This window comes from Protopterus annectens, chromosome 5.part1 (assembly GCF_019279795.1).
Source record: "Protopterus annectens isolate FY-2018-M chromosome 5.part1, PAN1.0, whole genome shotgun sequence".
Taxonomy (NCBI): Eukaryota; Metazoa; Chordata; order Ceratodontiformes; family Protopteridae; genus Protopterus; species Protopterus annectens.
Genome location: NC_056736.1, coordinates 747,018,854 through 747,039,698, shown reverse-complemented (window position 1 = coordinate 747,039,698; position 20,845 = coordinate 747,018,854). Strand labels below are relative to the sequence as shown.

Sequence of the window (20,845 nt, the reverse complement as noted above, 5' to 3'; positions counted from 1 at the left end):
TCTCCTCTTTGACAAGGACAGCAGGGCTGTGGACAGGTATAGGAAAAAGTATACACTTTGTCCAGCCTGGCCTTCAAAGCTGTAAAGTCCACATCCATATGACCAGGTGATGCTGCTCATGCTCTTCTCGGGCAGCTGTGTCGGGGTCTGTTATATGAAGGATACCCCTGGCTTAAGTTGTAGTCTCTTCCTGAAGATGTAGAGGACACATTGTTGGATTCTCTCTAACATAAAGTCTGTCTGGTTCTGCTGCTATGGAGTTTTTTTTAAAACTTTTCAGGATAAAGAGAAGGTTATGCAGAACTCAAAACAGGTTTTTCTTTCCTTTGTCTCCAAGTTTCAAAGGAATTATCCTTCTAAGTCTTCCTTTGTGTGTGGGCAGCAGAAATATCCCATAAGGGGCAATAGAGCTTTTAAAAGGTTGTTTCCTGATGAGCCTGTTCAGGATTCTAGAACTCACAAGTCTTCTTTCCTTGACATGGCTGCCTCTGTTTGGTATTCATCATTTCCGTTGGTTAGATTCCTCTGTCTCTCCAGTTAGTTCTTTCTTTTCCTATCTGACAGCAGTTCACCACGGATTCCTGGGTTATTTCTAGAATAAAAAAAAAGATTCCTTTATGGTTTGGGAAACCCTTGCATCCTTTCTAGGAATTTCTCAGCCTCCACCTTCCCAGCTTCCTCACTTTCCTCATCACATCTTCTTCAGGACCTTTAAGCTCAAGGAACTGTTTAACCTGCTGCTCTCTCCCAAAGATTTAGAAGGTTTTATTCCAGAATATTCTTGCTTCCCAGGAAGAAGGGTTCTTGGAAGTCCATTCTGGATCTGTCCTTATTCAAAACTTTTCTCAGAGTCCCCTCTTTCAGAATGTTCTCTCCAATCCCCGTTTATCTTGCTGCTCACTCAGGCCTGTCTGGTTTCTCTGGACCTGAAGGAGGCTTATCTCCACATTCCTGTTCACCCTCTTTTCAGGAACTTTATACGGTTCTCTGTTTCTTCCTCACATTGTCAATTCTCTGCTTTGCCTTTTGGTCTTTCCACAGCACTGAGGATCTTCACCAAATGATGGATTTGGGCAGAGCATGCTACAGAATCGATGGTGTCCAGATTTTTGTCTATCTGGATGACCTTACAATTTAAGCCGTTTAGCAGGAAAGTCTCAAATTTACCATGTTTCTGCTTCACAGAGTGGTGTTTACACTCAGTCTCAAAAGATCTGTTCTGCCTTCTTCACAGGATCAAATTTCCTGTTGTGCAGGAATCAGACCTTACCTGTATTGGCTTTTCTTCATCCTCCCATAGTCAAATTCTTGACAGCATTTTTTCCAGTCACTTCTTTCTTTCTTTACAGGTGGTGTCTGCAGCAGAATTTCTACAAGCCCTGGGGTACATGACTTCCAGCCTTCCTATGGTTCCTTTTGCCAGGCTCCGTATATGGAAGCCTCAATGATATCTAAAGGCAGATTTGCTTCAGCATTGTCATCCTCTGGAATTTCCCATTCCTCTGTTGTCTTTTCTCTGTGGTAGATTCTTCAGTTATCTCTGAATCTAGGCCTGCCCTTTTGAGCTCCTTCCTCCACTCGGGAACTGTACACAGGAGCTTCAAATCTGGGTCGGGGGACTTCTTCCAAGCCAGGTCCAGGGTGTCTAATTCCCACAACAAGTGGAGAATCATATCAACATAAAAGAGATGAGAGCACTGCTTTCAACTTTTCAACCCTGCATTCCCTCTGGGCTGCAGGTCCTCTCAGGATTTTTACAGACAAAATACCACTTTCATTGTGGTATATAAACAAGCAAGGGGGCACAACGGCATACATTCTTTGCTTACTAGCTCTTGTTTGGGAATTTGGTGTCAGCCATCATTTGACCCTTCAGGCAGTTTACGTTCCCATAGAACACGACTTAGTGGCACACAACCATGCCACAAATGGGTACTTTGCAATGAGGTCTTCTTGGACATTATCCATCAGTAGGGTACTCCTTAAGCAGATTTTTTTTTTTGCATCCCCTTCTGGTTTGGAAAGTGGATGCCATGTCTTTTTCTTGTAAAGGGATGTCCTGTATGCTTATCCCTTTCTTCCTCTGTTACTAGGGTCCTACATCGAATCATGTGGGACAAGCCCAAAATCTTGTTAATGACTCCCTTTTAGCCCAGATGGCATTGGTCAACCCTTCATCTGGCCAGGGGCAATCATCATAGCTTACCTCATAGGATGGATCCTCGCATAGAGAACCAGGGCTGATGTGTTTACCCTTCTCTGCTCGCCATACTCTGGGTTTTGATTTGCTACCAGTTTTCTGTGGGTGTGCTTCAGGTTTTACAAAATGCCAGAAAAACCTCTACTGGAAAATTATATGTTGCTAAGTGGAAAAGCTCTTCTATTTGATGTCACAAGAATGAACAGGACCCTCTTTTAGCAGATATTCCTGCTCTTCTCTCTCTGTGTGAGTTGCTGAGTTCACTTATCTGTTAAATCTCATTTGTCATCCGTTTCTGCTTTTCTGTCTTTAAATCCTCCCCTTTCTTCTAGATTTGTAGTTAAAATTTTTTTTGAAAAGCATCCTTAATATCAGGCCTCCAAGAAAGCCCATTCCACCTTCTTTGGATTTTAATTTTGTTCTAGAAAATTTGACTCAACTTACTTTTGAACCTACTTCTCTGCAGTTCTGTACTTGGAAGACTTTTGCTGGTGGCTCTTACTTCTGCTTAGAGTTTCTGAACGCCAGGCCCTCTTGGCAGTTCCCCCCTTTTCTGATTTTTTTTTCAAAGACAAGAGTTTCGCTTCACAGTAGTTCTTTTATGTGAAGGTGGTCAGTGACTTGTTCTTAAATCAGTCAATTCATCTTCATTCCTTTTTCTCTCCATCTCAGAATAGTGGTGGATGATTATGTTAGGAAATCTAAGCAACTTTTTGTTTCCTTTCATGCCAAGACTTTGAGTTTAGCTGTTTCTCCTCTTGGATTTCTAAGACATTCCTTTTATTATTTTGTTCATGGGAAGAAGCGTTCTTCAGTTCATACTCATTCTACCGGACTGTTGGCTCTTCTGGATGCTAGTGGCAAAAGGTGTAAGTGTAGGACTGCCACACACATGGTCTTGGGTACTAGTACTCATCCATTTTGGAAGCTGGTGTACGTACGTTTACTAAACACTATAAGTCAGATGAATTTTCTAGGGCCACAGCTGGATTTCATTTCTTTTTCTTTTTGAGGGCTGTTCTGTTGCTTCCTCCTCCCAAACTCTGCAGTAGCTTTTGTATTCTCCCTTTAGTAAGGAATACTACAACGGTGATAGAGAAGGAAATAGTACATAGATGTCCTACTTTTCAGTGCTGCACTGTTCCATCCCTTCCCCATTCTCTGCTCTCTGGCCGAGAGGTCATTCTTTCTCCTCTTTCTGTATGCAGACGTGCCTTTTTTCTTTTCATTGCTAGTTGCTCTGGTTCTCCTAGAGCAATTCAGATCTGAGGATTAGGCACTCGTCTGTCTCTTATGTACCTTACATCTGGGATGTAGGCCATACGTCTGATGAATGGCACCTGGAACAGCTCAAGGCTTTGGTGTGATAGGCAGGATGTATGACTGTTCTCGGTAGGATATCCTTTTAGTAAGGAATACTACAACAGTGAAAAGCAGGACGTTTACAGTGATTTTTTTTCTTAATATTCTTTTTGACACACAAAGGAGCTGTAGTCATATTCAGTGTTTAATTCTGTTTGCATTCATTCATTTTCAGTACTTCCTTTGTTTAGTTCTAGCTTGTGGAGATTCAGATTGGGAAGGACCATGCGTAGGAAACAAAGCAATGCTGGATGGCTAAGTTTTGATTACATCTCACGTGACTCATATACAGTAACTGGGAGGGGGAGGGAGGTCCCAAATGACTGACATCAGTTCGCTCATCCCGAGAGTTGGTATGCCCCACCACTTGCTGACACTTACTGGAGAGTAGATGGTCATCCATGTAAGAGGTTAGGGCAGGATTATATTCTTAAGTGTCACTTGTGCTGCTGAGTCTGGAAGGATATGAGTGGGATCATGCACTTCATTCCCCACCCAGGCAGCCATGCAACACGGATAGCCTCCTATGGTGAGGGGCAGGTATCTCTGTTGGACCAGTTCACTGCTCTGCTCCTTACTGCCAGACTTTTCGCATGAGTGGAACAAAACGTGTTTCACTATTAGTCCTGACTTGTTGAAAACTGTAATGTCACCCAGTCTAGTTATCTAATTGACAAACGAGTAAAACTTGACTGTGATTATCTGTGTTGAATATGGTAAGTCTTATTTATATATATATATATATATATATATATATTTATATATATATATATATATTTTTTTTTTTTTTTTGCATGAGGCCCTGCGTCTGATAGCCCAAAGTGCAGTAAATGTTTTGCCTGCTGGTTTTCCTCACTGAAAAGTCATCTCAGCTTCGCATCCAGTTTGGACTTCTGTTGTTTTCTGGTTACGCTCTTTCTGTTTTTAAGTTATGGTGCAAGGCCCAGCCTAACACTTCTCCATTTGGTCTTGTGTATCCTTACTCTCCTCCAAAATGATGGGCCACTTAACCTCCTTTTCTTATAGTACCCTAAGTAGTTCTTGTTACACTTTCTGCTTCTTACGTTTGACCATCTTCATTCCGTTACACAGCCGCTGTATAATGTCAGTGTTTTGTTTGAATTACTGTTAACATGGCCACCGGGTTATTTTCACATTTTGTGTACCAGTATCAAATTGATTTCTTTATGTATTTCATTGCTTTTTTTTTTCTTTGATTTTTTTTCACCTAGTAAACCCTTTATTGGTGTACCTTTCTGTTTTTGCAGTGTGTCCACTTGTTTCGCTTTGAATTTTTCCAAAGACATTCCAAAGACATGCATCTGGAGCATTTCTCCCCAGGCCTCCACTGAAAACAGGCTCTGTGGAACCTAGTCGGACATTCCCGGTCAACAAATGTTAAATAAAATAAAATAAATAAATAAATAAAATTTTAAGCTGTAAACTGTTTTTAATGACAGCATTTTAGAAATTGTCTATATCTTACTTGCACTTTATATGCTGATATGGATAGTTTTTGCATTTTTACCTTCTGTAGTTTTTTTTTTTTTCATTTTTCATGTACCTGTTTTTTTTTCTTGCCAGTTCTCTGAGTTAAAGAACCTCTCATTTCGACTTATGTGATTTCAATGTGAAACAAATAAATATTTTTCCCTCACTTGTAGGAATCCAGTTGAAACCTTTTCGAACTGCTACTACTCTGTGTGTCCCGGACCCAGTGTTTAGTGATTATCAGAGTCACAGCCTTATTGTTCCAGCGGATGTTCCGGTACAGAGGCTGCTTCTGAGCGCTTGTGCCAAGCGGGGTCTTAAAGGAGGAGGAGGAATACCATTTGAAGTCTGGTGCAGGTGAGAACTGAATTGTTTATTTTGAAGACATCAGTCAGTACTTTTACATGATTCCACAAAATAACATCTACAGAAGTCACTCCAGTCAAGGAAATACATATTTCTGTGACTCCAGTGCCTTCTGTGGATGTTATTTTGTGGATTTTTGTCTTATACCTCCTTTGGGTTTGGTGTTTAGTTTTACATGATTAATGAAAAACAGGTGTATATTACATCATTGAACTCTTAAAAAAGCGAATGATTAATCAACCCCATGTAAGCGAAAGCGTACAATGTCAAAACCTCAGAGCAATAGCTGTTCCAAAAAAAAAATTAAAATAAAAAATAAACTTTAAAACATTACATAAAGTGGGGGGGCTGTGCCCCCCACACCCCCCCTACTTAAATATACCAACTCCGAGATCGCACTACAGTGCTGAAAATGGCAAAGTAACAGAAGCTACCAAACAAATTCTTTCCCAGGGAAAGAATTTGTTTAAAAGCCACTTTGCTATTTTGCCTTTTTGTTCTTTTACGTTCAATCAAGATGAATTTGACAGAATTCGTCTGCGATCACGTAATAGGAACCCCTGAAAAACAGATACCTGTTAAGAAAATCTGAGTTTAAGATGGATGCTTTGTAGGGAAACATGAAAGTATAATTGTGTATGTCCTTTACATATCATGGTCTTCCTAAAGTAACACCCTAACATTTAGCATCAGGGCAGTAAGACTGCTACACACTTTGGTTGCCCTAACTTGTTGATTGACTGCATTTGATTTTAGGGAAGTCTGAATTTGAAAACACAATTTTAACAGAGGTTGAGGAGAAAGTTTCAAAATGCATTGTAGAGTGTGGCAAAAAATTGGAACCTTAGGAAATAATTAGGCAAATACATGCACAGTTAGTTATGTCTTCAGGCATTCATGTTTTGAAGACTTAACTTGGATGCTAATGGACATGAAGCCAAACAGGTGAAGAAGCTATTGTAACACCTTAACCTGGAGCAAGTTAGAAATTAGCCGACCCAGCCCAACCTCAAAAGAGGAAAGCATTGTACGCTTGATCTAAGTTTTAACAACTTGGCACATTGATGCATTATTGGTAAAATTCTTCAAAACATCCCAAGTGACCACTGCCCAATGCTGTCCCATTGGTCCTTCAGAGCAGTAAAACCTACACCTCAAATATTGATTGAGCAACCTTTCCATCCACATGAAGTGACTGTGCTTGATTCTCATATGAATTCTATCAAATGGTTCCCCATTTACCAAATTGATTACCTTGAAAGTGCCTTGTTATACACCATTGATTCCCTTTTGGCTATCCAGAACTTTTTTTTCCCTTGTGTATGTAGAAGGCAGTGAGGCCAGAAATGTCATTGGCTTATCACTGAAATCAAAATTCTCATGAGACAAATTTAGCTCTAACTTAACCCCCTCCCTCCCTTTCATGTGCCTCTCATGATATACATGAAACTGGCTCACCTCCGGCTATCATACAAGACCAACTCCTAAAAGTGCTGTGAAAAGCTAAAGATACTGTCTCAATGGTTCCTGGAAGCATTTTAAATAGCATGAAGCACAGTTTAGCCACACCCCTAACAACATGAAGCACAATTTAGCCACACCCCTAAAAGCATTGTTCAATCTCAGCCTCCGTAGAGGTTTTGTACCAAATGAATGGAGAACAGCTATAGTCATTCCCCTGCTTAAGTGAGGACCTTCCACAGACCCATACGTTTGACCACCCTCATATGAAAAGCCATGGAAGACTTTTCATGGAATGAATCGATCACGACATAGGCAACCTCCAAACACTGGACCCACCTCAGTTTAGATTCAAGGGCAGGTCATGCTTAACCTGATGGATTTTTTTTGAAAAGGTCACTAAAGGAATGTATGAAGGCAAAATAGTACACACCACGTACCTTGACCTGGCCAAAGCTTTTGACACAATTCCCCACTCAGGCATATTAGAAAACCTAAATAAACTGGTAATAAACCCCAGTGTCACCTACTGTATTGCCAGCTAGTTCACAGATGGGACACAAGTAATCATAGTAGTCAGAGTTACCTCCACAAGAATCATCAGCAGTGGAGTCCTCCACGGTTCTTTACTGGGATCGCCTCTGTGTGGCATCTACTTTTCTGAAATAAAAGCCAGTATCAAAAGGTTGTGACTGACTTGGTTTACAGACTGCAAGCTAGGAGCAGTTATTGAATCCCCAAATGACTTGGCTCTCCTGCAGGAATATTTATCCCAAAAATTAACTGGTGCAAAAATCATGGAGTGAAACTGAATGCCAGAAAAAATGCATTATTGTATCCTTTGGGAAGTCCTCTACCCCAGGGAACTACCAAATTGACAATACATCCCTAACAGTTGACCCATTTTTTCATGATTTGGGTACTTATGTGAACAGTGACCTAACTTTTGACCAACATTTCTGGTGCTGTAAGAAGGTCTTTCTATTTTGCATAGCTTATAAACCAAGGGATTGTGCCCAGATCTAGGGAGATCATTGTCCCTCTTTACTCAGCCCTCATTAAGCCAATGATAGACTATAATGCCCCCTTTGGCATGTATCTGTATGACACATGCAACAACCATTATATCTGTTATTCACTAGGTCATATAAATATGGGGAGATTCCTCAAGATTGGAGACATGCACTGATTAAACCTGTCTTTAAGGGAAAGGGGAGTAGGACAAAACCAGAGTCATACAGACCCTTAAGTCTACTTTCATGTTGTGGAAAAATAATGGAGAAGGTAATACTGGATACGTTATTGTCTAGGTTGGAACTTGAAACCATATATCAGCATGCATATGTTGAAAATAGATCTAGTACCACCTGTAACATGATGTTTTATAATATAATAACGGCTATGAATGAAAAATTGTGCTGTGATGGGATTTATATATATTTAACTTCAGCATTTGAAGGTGTCATACACAAAACACTGATCAATAAATTAGTACAACTAGGTATTGATGTACTCTTGGCAAGATGGATATCTGCATGGCTTACAAATAGGACATGGCAAGTATCATACAGCAACTGGACAGATGAAATCCTTGGTTACAGTCAGGGTGTCCCACAGGGCTCTGTACCAGGCCCTTACTTGTTTAGATTGTATCCTTCAGACCTAACTTATTCATCTGAGGTGTTCTACAGTCTATATGCAGATGACCTGAAATTGGGTAAACTGATTACATGTGTTACAGATAAGGCATGTCTGCAAAATAACTTGAGTAAACCATTTAGGCACAGGAGAATAATATGTTGATAAGTACATCAAAAACTAAGCATATGAGATTTGGGAGACATAAACTAAAAGGTGAATATTTAATGCAGTACACAGCGATTGAAACTGTAGACTCATTTAAGGACCTGGGTATATGGGTAGATTCAGCTATGAGTTTTTCTAATCATATCAACCAGTTGGTTAATAATAGTTGTAGAACTATATGTTGTATAAAAAGATTTATAAAGTCTAAGAAATCAAAAATAATTGTCATTGTTTGATAGTTGCATTAGACCCAAACTTGAGTATGGATTAACAATATGGAAACACTATAAGAAAACAAGCATGAATAAACTGGAAAGAGTACAGCGGAAATATACCAAGGGCATCCATGGATGTGAAAATTTAAGTTATTGTGAAAGACTAAAATATCTGAACTTCAGTAAGCGAAGCTTACTAAAATATCTGAACTTGTACAGCGTCTCTTACAGATATTTAAGAGGAGATCCTATTCAGGTATAAAGGGAATTTAGGGACAACTACCCCTGGGAATGTTTGGGGTTATCAAAAAGTACTACACAATCATCAGACAACCTATGTAGAAGGTTCTATACGAATGAGAAGTGCACTAACTGGTTCTCTGACAGAGTAGCTGATGCTTGGAACACACTACCAAATTACATTAAAGCAGGTACTAGTTTAAATATTTTAAGAACAGCCTGGGCACTTATTATGGGAACAAGTGTTTTGGTATAGTGACAAGCTAGAAGGACTTTAATGCCTGTGCTTGAAATATTTGTATGCATGTAACTGTAACACCTTCAGAGGCACCTTACTCAAAGGATACAAGGCCTGAACAACATATCCTACATGGACCAACTCAAAGCCTGTCACTATACTCTGTATCCTACAGACTGCTAAGAGGTGACCGGTGTCTGACATACAAGGCATCCTCTGACCCATTAATAATATTTTTATTTTTAATAAACAACTATACCATCAAGTGTCTGACACTGCAATGGACACTGCCATTCTAAATACTTATGCTAACTTAACATTGAGTAAATGGGAGGATTTATACATTTATAATGGGCCAGACAAATATAGTTCAAAAATAACCTTTTACAAATGATTAATGGATGATGTTTTTTTTTTGGTATGGCGGGGACACCAGAATAAGTTAGCTGAGTTTGTATCTTTTATAAATCAGACAACTCATTTTTTGAAGTTTGAGATGAATTGTTCAAAAAATGAAATCAGTTTGCTGGATGTAAAATCGGAATATGATAGCGCTACGATCTGTACAAGTATTTGTAACAAGGCTGTTTATGCTAATAGGAAGAGCATGCATGCAGGCCGTACATTTAAAGGTATTGTGAAGAGCTAATGTATGCGTACAGGTCGGCTGAATACTGATGAGCTGGAGTGTAATAAACAGATTGAAATGACATGAATATCGGGAAAGGGGCTGTAGTTTAGATTCTTTGCATGCTGCTAACAATGCAGTGTTGAACTTAAGACAAAGTAGAGCCGAGCCGTATTTTGCAGCTGCGAATATACCTAATGAGCACATTGATACTACTGGGGACTGTAGACAATTACGTTATCTGACTACATATAGTTGATGTAGTCAGGCAGTCGAACAGGTTATTAGAAATGGCGATTATTTTGAAAGCACTTCCTATATTGAATTCATGGGTAGGTGATAGACCATCTTTTGCATATAAAAATTGCTTGAGTCTTAAAAGGTGGTGTTGTTATAAGGATTTCAGTATGAATAGAAACAATATGCTCATTTTAATAAGAAAGGGACTTTCCCATGCTACAGTTGTTCTTGTTGTAATGACATATGTACTTTAAATGAATTTATACATCCTGTTATGTCTAGGAAATTGAGTTTTCCTTGTACTGCTACTTATAATACATCTCTTGTTGTTTATTTAGCTATGTGTAAGAGTTGTGCTGGTCTTTATGTAGGAGAGTCAGTTAGAAAGCTTAAGGAAAGGATTGTTGAGCATAAATCAGAGCTGCGTAGGTGTTTAATGACCAGTGCATTGGCTAAACACTTGAAAATTGCGCTCATCATGTTTTTACTTTTAGGGTTACAGAGCTATTACAAAAAAGTTTAAGGGGTGGTGACATGAACGATATGTGAGACGTTAAAGAATATGAGTGGATACTTCGTATGGAGGCTAATTATTTTCCTAGTCCTAATAAATCGCTTACAATTAAACTGGTATTGAAGCGTAAACAACAATTTTTAGGTATATAAATATGTTTTAAGGGGTAATTTGATAGTCATTTTTTGAAAGAAAGTAGAGCTTTTAATGTTTTTTATATGGAATAGAAATATGTTGATTTTATAATTTAGTCTTGATTTATGATTGGTTAGGTTGTGTCATGTGTTTGAATTTTTAACATAAGTACTGTGTTTTTTTGGGAATGTTATTCTATCACACTGATGAAGGATTTATATCTGAAAGCTCTGTGAGTTTATTTGTGAGCGTCAGCATTGTGAAGTAGGGTTATTTCTATTCTCTCAACAATTACTGAATCCCCAAATCATGTCGGTGTACTTCAGGAAGCTCTTCCACAGACCAATGACTGGTGTCTTGGCCACAGTCTCAAACTGAATGCAAAGACCAACGACTGATGTCTTAGTTACAGTCTCAAACTGCAAAGAAATGCATCATCATTCCACTCTATAAAAACAATGTCCCTTCACACTATCATATTAGCAACAGTACCCTGTGTACCTACAAAGTGGTAAGACATCAGGGCTCACAAGTCGAATGCGACCTGAACTTTGACCACCATGCATCTACTGTAGTAAGGAAGGTTTTCTACGTAGTGCACCTGATTAGCAAAAGCATCACCTCTGTAACAAAGGAGGTTATAATCCCTCTGTACTTGTCACTAAGGCCCATAACGGAGTATAATGCCTCTTTCAGCATGTACCGTACAAAGCACCTGCAGCAATTGGAGAGACCACAGAGGTCTCTAAGTAAGATGATTAAGGGACTGTAGCACGTGCCTTTCACAAACCAACTAAAGTCCGTGTTGCTGTACTCAGTATTGTATAGACTTCTTAGGGGACACTTATGCCTGGCTTACAGAGCAATCTCCGACCCAAACCTAATGAATTTGCTGCACATCCGTAAATCAAATAGGACTAGAGCTATTTGTTCCTGGAGCCTAAATATGGCCAGCAACTTGAATAGGATATACTGGAGGGACAGATTTGTCTCCCAGTGACTGCCGTGTCTTTGGAGTAGGCCACCAAATCATGTCAAGCAGAGCACCTCTATGACACTGTTCAAAAGGAACCTGGACATGTAGATGGGGCACCATAAATTCTTACCTGGGATAGTCCCCCTAACCCTCCTCACCATGGGCAGTCATTACTAAATACAGTCCTGGGTATTGACTAGAGTATCTGTAGTATTACAGTGAGATGAATCTGCTAGGCTTGAAATGACCTCCAGGTCAATGGATCATTAGTAACCTCCTGTGATCTTATGATCCTGTGATACCCAGATTGAGATGGGGGACATTTCACGAAGGTGGTTGGATCCATCCAAAGACCCCCGTCATAGCTTTCTCACTGACCCTCTATTTGGCTGAGGTTATTTTGGAACCATTGTTCCTCCCAGATCCTTTGGCCCAGGGGTCTACATTCCATGTTTCTTCTGCTCCGGGGAATATTGTTCTGACTCATTCAACCTTTGCTTCTTCAGATCCAATTGAGTCTCGGTCCTGAGGGTTCAGGTTGTTGTCTTCTACTGTGCCCTCAGATGTGTTGGTGCCAGAAACATGTGCCTTTGAAGTCCTCCTCTGTGCTGATTCTCTCATCCTAGGCTACTACCATCTCAGGTTTCGAGGTTCTTTTCTTGGCAGTATCTCATTCACCAAAGGGAGGGTTGGATTCATCAGCTGGAGCAGTCTGTTTGGATCCACTGAAGGTTTGTTTGGCCTTTCAGGTGTTTGGAAGATCATTTCTTCACTCAAATGAGTGGATGTCATTGGTCATTGTTCCACCCTATGGCCCCCTTCTAGATGTCCTTCAAGGATGCATCTGCAGTCCTTACAAATGGGTTGTCCTGTTGTCAGGCAGCCCTTCGGTCGGCCGGATTCCAAAGTCTGGGTCTGGCCTCGGCTGATGTCGCACTTCACCTGACGTCATAGCTGCAGTTATTCGGGTATAAAGGTATCAGCCGACGCCATCTTCCCCAGTCTTTCTTGCCACGTGGCGCCCGAAGCAGAAGCTGTTAGCAAGTGCCGGTCGGTCAGAACCAGAGATTACTACTACCGAAGACTTCTAAAAAGCTAAGTACCCCGTTGGGGGCTCTTTCTTGCCTCAGCCGATGTCAGAAAAAGTCTAAAAAGCGCAAGGAAAAGGACCGAAACCGCGGTTAAGCCAACCGCGAGTGTCTCGGTTTCGGCTGAAACCGAGTCCACGGTTCTTCCTTCGGCCGAAAGTACCAGACCATGTTAAATCAAAGCTCCTAGATGCTCCCATGGATAAGCTCAGTTTGTTTGGCTCTCCTGCACAGCAGGTGCTGAAGAAGGTGGAAGAGAAAGCAAAATCTGTCCAGACAGTCAAGGATTTTTTGCAGGTCCAACCTCCAAGGTTTAGCAGGAACTGGCCTTCCAAGAATTGGTCCTTTCCAGAAACCTCCAGAGCTCAAAGAGGCAGGAATAGGCGCTCAAGAGGCAGGGGTCAATCCAGAGGTGCCTACAGGGGACGTCAGTGGCAGGCTAACAACCAGCGAGGTACAGCCACAGACCCAGCCACCACCACTTCCACAGGACAATCACAGTGACTTGGCTCTGGCACCGCCTACCAGGGAACAACTAGAAGCACCCTTAGGCGGGAAGCTAGCCTTATTTTCAGTAAACTGGCATTACATCACAGGAGACAAATGGAGGGCCCTTTTTCTCCTTATGAAGACTCTGATGCTGAAGAGTCCATTCCTTCTGCCTCTCCGCCTGAGGAATTTTCCTTTGGGGAAACCTTGCATGCTATGAGGGAACAATTTCAATGGCAGGGCCAGGATTTTACAGACAATAGACCAAGGTTACAGGTTTCACTTCCATACTCTACCAAGGAAGAGAGGAATGCCAAACCTACCTCCAAATCAGAAGACAGAAGCTCTAAAACAAATAACTCACTTACTAAGGATGAGAGCTGTAGAAAAGGTACCATCTATGGAACAAGGGCAAGGATTTTACTCCAGACTCTTCCTGGTACCAAGAAAAGAAAACCAATGGAGACCTATTCTCGACCTGTCCGCTTTAAACACATATCTCATTGTTCCAAAATTCAAAATGCTGACCCTACAGCAGCTTCTTCCCATGCTGGGCAAGGAGTCTTGGCTGGTAACTCTAGATCTCAAGGAGGCATACCTGCACGTCCCCATAAGACCAGATTGCAGAAGATACCTCAGATTTCTTGCAGGATCAGAGCATTATCAATTCTCAGCATTGCCCTTTGGCTTATCTACTGCGCCCAGAGTATTCACGAAATGCCTGGCATCAGTAATTGCTCATTGCAGGCTTCAGGGAATTCAAATCTACCCTTACCTGGACGACTGCCTGTTACAAGCGGACAACAAAAACAAGTTAACAAAAGATTTGGAAAGGGTCATTCATCTTCTACAAGCCCTGGGATACACAGTCAATATAAAAAAGTCAAGGCTGATACCATCCCAAAGGATAACCTTCTTCGGTGCAGAGCTGGACACATCAAAACAATGGCATTCCTAACAATAGAAAAACAGGAACAACTCCCTCTCTACTTCATGGCATTAACAAAGCAGAACCAGCTAACAGCAAGAAAAGTCCTGCAAGCCCTGGGTTACATGGCATCCTGCATAATATTGATTCCACATGCCAGACTACATATGAGAAAGTTACAGTGGTACCTAAGGAATTTATGGTCTCAGCACAAGCACAGCTTAGAAACCCAAATTCCAATAATTCCATGCCTGAAGCAAGAATTCCAATGGTGGGCTCAGGCCTGTCAATCAAACCAAGGACTGCCCTTCCACAGCACTCAACCAAGCCAGACCATCACAACGGACGCCTCAGACCTCGGTTGGGGGGCGCACATGCTGGACAAGTGCATACAAGGCTTATGGACTCAAGACCAGCTGAACCTACACATAAATCAAAAGGAAATGCTGGCAGTAAAACTGGCAATTCAGACATTCAGACCATTTCTTCAACAGGGTCAACTGTTGATAAGGACGGACAACACCACAGTTATGTGGTACATCAACAAACAGGGAGGCACACATTCATACCCTCTATGCCGGATGGCAATGGACCTCTGGAATGTGGCCCTGAGCTTCAACATTCAGCTGCAAGCGATTTTCGTGCCAGGAAAAGAAAATATACTAGCAGACATCCTAAGCAGAACTACCACGGATGCCCACGAATGGATGCTGCATCCGGACATCTTCAAAACCATTACAGGGAAATGGGGACTACCAGAAATAGACTTATTTGCATCCCCACACAATCACCAACTGAAAAAATTCTGCACGAGGACATACCACCCACTTGCTTGGAAAGTGGACTCCCTATCTTTCAGTTGGAAAAACCTGACAGCATATGCATTCCCACCTCTTCCTTTGATGCACAAGGTGCTATTGAAGATCAAAGAAGACCGTCCAAGGATCATCCTGATAGCTCCAGACTGGCCAAGGCAGCATTGGTACCCATTACTGAGGAGTATGTCTCGGGAACAAATATGCCCTCTACCCCTAGTTCCCTTACTGTTAACACAGAACAACTTCAAAACCCTGCATCCAAACCTGAAAACTCTGCAGCTGACTGCCTGGAACATTGCATAAGACCAAATAACCCAGATTTATCTCAAAGGGTTAAAGACATTATCTTGGAGGCTCGCAGACCCTCAACAAGAAAAAATTATTCAGCAAAATGGAAAAGGTATCTCATTTGGAGTACTGCAAAAGGAGAAAATGTGTCACTGGTAAACATAGCTAACATCCTGGAATACTTGGCAGAGCTCTTCCACAATGGCCTGTCCTATTCTTCCATTAAGATTCATGCATCAGCTATTTCAGCAGAATATAACTTGGATCCTCCAGTCTTTTTGCATCCTCTGCTCAGGCAGTTTCTGAGAGGAATTAAAAATGTAAAACCACCTAGGAAGCCACCATTGCCAGCATGGGACTTGAATTTTGTGTTAGAAAAGTTGACACTCCCTCCTTTCGAGCCAGCAGCAACAGCAGAATTACAGTACTTATCATGGAAAACTGCTTTCCTGCTTGCAATCACTTCAGCAAGAAGGGTTTCTGAACTACAGGCATTGATGGCAGTACAGCCCTTCCTGATCTTCCATCAAGATAGAGTGTCCATGAGAACTAATCCTACTTTTATGCCAAAGGTGGTCTCCAGAGTATCTTTAAACCAGGCTATCCACCTGCCTACATTCTTCCCCAATCCACAGAACAGGGGAGAAAGACTGTTGCATACCTTGGATGTTCATAGACAATTACGTTACTACCTAGACAGGACCAAGAGCAATAGAAAAACTGACCAGCTACTGGTAGCATATGCAACAGGAAAGGAAGGAAAAGCAATTTCAAAACAGACAATCTCTAAGTGGATAGGAAATTGCATTAGATTTTGTTACTCTTACCATGGGAAGTAAACTCCAGAAAACATCAGACCTCACTCTACAAGGGCTACAGCCACTACCACAGCTTTTTTACGAGGAGTGGCTACCAAAGATATTTTAGAGGCTGCTACTTGGAGCTCCGTGCATACATTTGCCAAGCATTATAATTTACCCTTATACTCCAGATCCCGAGCAGGTTTTGCCACTGCTGTTTTGCAAGGGATCTTAACTACACCATAATCTTATTACTCCTCCTCCCCCAGTTTGGCTATGGTATTCTACCCATTTGTAAGGACTGCAGATGCATCCTTGAAGGACATAGTACAGTTTTGTACCTACCATAAATGTAGATGTCCGATAGGCATGCATCTGCAGTCAGGATTACCCACCCTCCTTCCCCTCTGAGGTACTCCTAGGGTATTTACCCATCTTCTAGCTAGCTGGGGGAATCTATTATGGTGTATTTGTTTGTATATATGTATATACATGTTTATTTTTGTTTGCTCTCTCTTATTTGGAAACTTTTGCAATTATCCAAATTTAGCCTTCTTAGAGGGCACCTGGCATCTGGGGCAAGAAACACTGAGGAAGATGGCGTCGGCTGATACCTTTATACCCGAATAACTGCAGCTATGACGTCGGGTGAAGTGCGACATCAGCCGAGGCCAGACCCAGACTTTGGAATCCGGCCGACCGAAGGGCTGCCTGACGACAGGACAACCCATTTGTAAGGACTGCAGATGCATGCCTATCGGACATCTACATTTATGGTAGGTACAAAACTGTACTTTTCTTCTTCTTCTCATTAGGCATCCCCTGGTCAGAATCGCTCCATTAGCCTCAAACCAGGTTCTCAAATTTAGAGAATGTCCTCTGAGGATTCAGGTGACACATCCTCTGATGTTCTAAAAAAAAGTGTAAGTGTAAGAGAAAACACACCTAGACTCCCCATCAAAGTCTCCCACCTCTGATTCTGACTATGGGGAGAGAGAAGAGCCTTACAATACCCTCTGGAAAGCACCTAATTTGATGAAATCTTAGAAATAATGTGGCAGGGGGATCATGGCTTGTTGACACCCCCCCTTGGGAAAAGTATTGTTTGAAACATATGGATTGACACAATCTACGTCTTGGGTGAGTTCTCCTGACGATAAGTTAATTGATCTGCAGCTAGGAGGCCATTGCAGGAGCCCAGTACCTGCGAGGCAGTCTCCCAGAAAACCGACAGTAAGGGAACCAGGACAATGAACAGGTTCAGGGGAACTAGGACAATGAACAGGTTCGGGAACCAAGTGTATGCTTGGGGACCCATGTTCTTAAGGCCCCAAGCTATGGGGCACCCATGTTCATAAGGCCCCAAGCTATGGGGCACCCATGTTCTTAAGGCCCCAAACTATGGGGCACCGATGTTCTGAAGGCCCCAAGCTATGGGGCACCCTTGTTCTTAAAGCCCCATTCTGTGGGGGCACCCATGTTCTTAAAGCCCCAAGCTATGGGGCACCCATGTTCTGAAGGCCCCAAGCTCTGGGGCACCCATGTTCTTAAGGCCCCAAGCTATGGGGCACCCATGTTCTTAAGGCCCCAAGCTATGAGGCACCCATGTTCTTAAGGCCCCAAGCTACAATATGCATATGAATAAGTTTCAGAGGGGTCTGTCTCAATAATCACTGAAAAATCCATTGACACCAGAGTCAAAGAAACACCTTCAGACTACAGTGGCTACCATGTCCAGTTTAACCTACCTCTTCATGCACCTTACGCAAAATGGGCAGATGGACCGGCCAGGGCAAGTGGATCTGACATATCAATGGTACACCATGCTTGGCTATGCCAATATGATTTCCCATATAACTGTAAAGCATCTGTCAAATGCTCCATTCAACTGGTCAACCTTGTTCGGCCATCTATGAAAGAAAAAATGCAGAAGAGTGAGCAAGACTAAGACTTTTTCTGCTGTTGAAGTTAAGTTCAATGCCTCTTAAAAGATCTTATTAAAAAAAAGGAGGTTATTACCTCTCTATACTCTTCCCTCATTAGAGCAATAATTGAGTATAATGCCCTGCTTGGGATGTACCTCTCTAAACATCTGCACCAACTGTAAAGGCCACTGCAATACCTCTCAAAGAGAATCCATGGCCTCCAACACCTGTCCTATGCTGATAGGTTCAAATTACTATCATTGTACGCTGTATTGTACAGATTGCTAAGGGGTGATCCGTGTCTCACCTACAAGGCAATCTGGGACCCTGCCCTACTAGAGATGCTCCATGTCCTTAAGTCTAACTCCTCACGGACTCCCCGCTCAGAAGGCCTGACTATAATGTGTGACATCAGCAAAACCTATTGGAGAGATGGGTTTGTCTCCCAGAGGCTGTCCCTTCTCCAGAATAGACTTCCCATACACGTCAAACAGCACCTCATTGACCCTCTTCAGGCGCAGCCTTGATGAGTGGATGGGAAACCACAAATTTGTCCCAGGGGTTCCACTTTTGTCCCTCATTGACAAGAGCAACAAGTGCTGACTGAGGTTTCTTTTTGTAGATAAACTCTTGGCTAGACTTGGAAGGGCCACAGGGCCATTAGCCTAGTAACCTCCTATGATCCTATAATAGGGACCAAAAAGGGCCTTGTTGTCTCTGGTTTCAGAAGAGTAAATGCCAGTTTGACTCACGTTTGGACAGGAGCAGACATAACAGAGGTGGCCCCATCAATGGACGCAGACCTAGAGGCCAAACAGGTCTGCAAAATCAGGGATATCATGAGCCCTTTTCTGGCAGGAGACCCCAGAATCCCTAAAAGCCTGCTTGACTACTCTACTCTGGAGGAATTTGGGATTGTCTCTCCCTCTACCCATCTTCATGGTACACCATCACAGTTTTGGAGTGATTGATTGATTGGCCCCAAAATGTGTTGGGTAGATTAGATATTAAAACAAGAAGGGTGCTTCATGCTCACCAAACGATCTATAAAAATCAGTGCATACCAAGATTATATATTCCCCATTCTGAAGGAGGAATGGGCCTCCTTGAAATTGATTGCTTGTATAGATCTGCAATCGTGGGACTCCAGACATATCTGCTGACCTCACAAGACCCAAACGTAGTGAAAGTTTTGAAACATGAGGAGAGTAAATCTAAGATGACTTCTCTGCTTAATGTAGCAGAAGCATATCGGTATCAAGCAGGAATAGAAATCAAACCAGAAGTAGGTAAAAAGCAGGCAGTAACTGAATGTGCCAAAAAACAAAAGAAAGAATATAAGGTGAAGGACCAGATAAAAAGGCAAGAAATGTGGAAAATGCATGAATATAGTTGCAAGTACAGAAAACTTCTGGAAGAACCTCATGTTGATCAGGAACGAACACATGAATGGTTAAGGAGAGGTGAATTCAAACCAAGAGATAAAAGGTTAATATTGGCAGCCCAAGATAGTGGGCTTGCATGCACACTGGTTTACAAAGTCCATTGAACATGTGGGAGAAACAGACAAATGTTTTTGTAAAACCAAAGTGGAAACAGTCACACCTCGTTGCTGGCTTTGACATACTAATGGCAGAAGGACTGTATACTGAAAGGCATAATAATGTGACAAGACTGTTGCGCTGGGGATTGTGCAAACATTATGGTATTGAAATGGCTGGAAAACATTGGAAATATGAACCACAAAGCGTCCTAGAAAATGATGGTCTACATCGCATGGGATCACCCATTACCAACAGTTCAAAAGACAGATGCTAGAAAACCAGATATATTGGCTCAAGAAAAGAAGACAAAAATAGCATTGATCATTGAAATCGCCACACCCAGTGACTATAGTGTGCTGCGTACAGAGAGACACAGAGTTATAAAATATCAGGATTTGCAAGCAGAAACGAGAGCAATGTGGAAGAAAGATACCCAGATAGTTCCAATAGTGGTAGGAGCAACATGTCTTATAAAAAAGAGCCTTCAGTCATATTTAGATATGCTACTAATCGATGTAACACCGTACGAATTGCTGGGGGAGTCATTACTGGGCACATTGCATGTGCAGTGAAGACCACTTTGGCTGACATCAAAGAGTGAAACAATACTAATTTCATGAACATTAATCGTACTTTGACTTAGGAATGGGGTTCATTCCCATCATGGTATTAGAAACCCAAAAGATTTGGAGAAATTAAAAAAGTTATAGGAATAATATTCATAGGCTATTGCACACCAATTTTGGAAACCCCTCCTAAGCCCCACTATCCATACCTAGACAATTCCACCCAAACAGGCAAACACTGCATTACGAGAGATGGTCTCTCTTCTTGCCATGAGAGCCATCCAAGAGGTCTTATCACACTAGACATGGTTAGGATTTTATTCCAAGATGTCCTTCCATATCACTGTTCTTCACTTGAGATCACCTGCATAGGATAGCCTAGTATCCAGCCAGTATACCAAAGTCTTCGGCTCTTATAGGTGCCATACATCACATATATGCTCCCCATATATGATGTAGGGCATAAAGGTGACATATGGATGCAGATACTCAGAACTTCTTTGCCTCCAGTCCAAATGCCATTGTTG

At 41.8% G+C, this 20,845-nt stretch overlaps 1 protein-coding gene across 1 annotated transcript in view; it reads left to right on the top strand.

The window, feature by feature from the left end:
• C2CD3 (C2 domain containing 3 centriole elongation regulator) overlaps positions 1-20,845 on the top strand; it is a 2,415,762-nt gene that overhangs the window by 1,369,851 nt on the left and 1,025,066 nt on the right. The window contains exon 22 of the mRNA XM_044072855.1: positions 5,227-5,410. Within this exon, the coding sequence (XP_043928790.1) occupies positions 5,227-5,410 (184 nt within the window). The remainder of the gene's footprint in view (positions 1-5,226; positions 5,411-20,845) is intronic.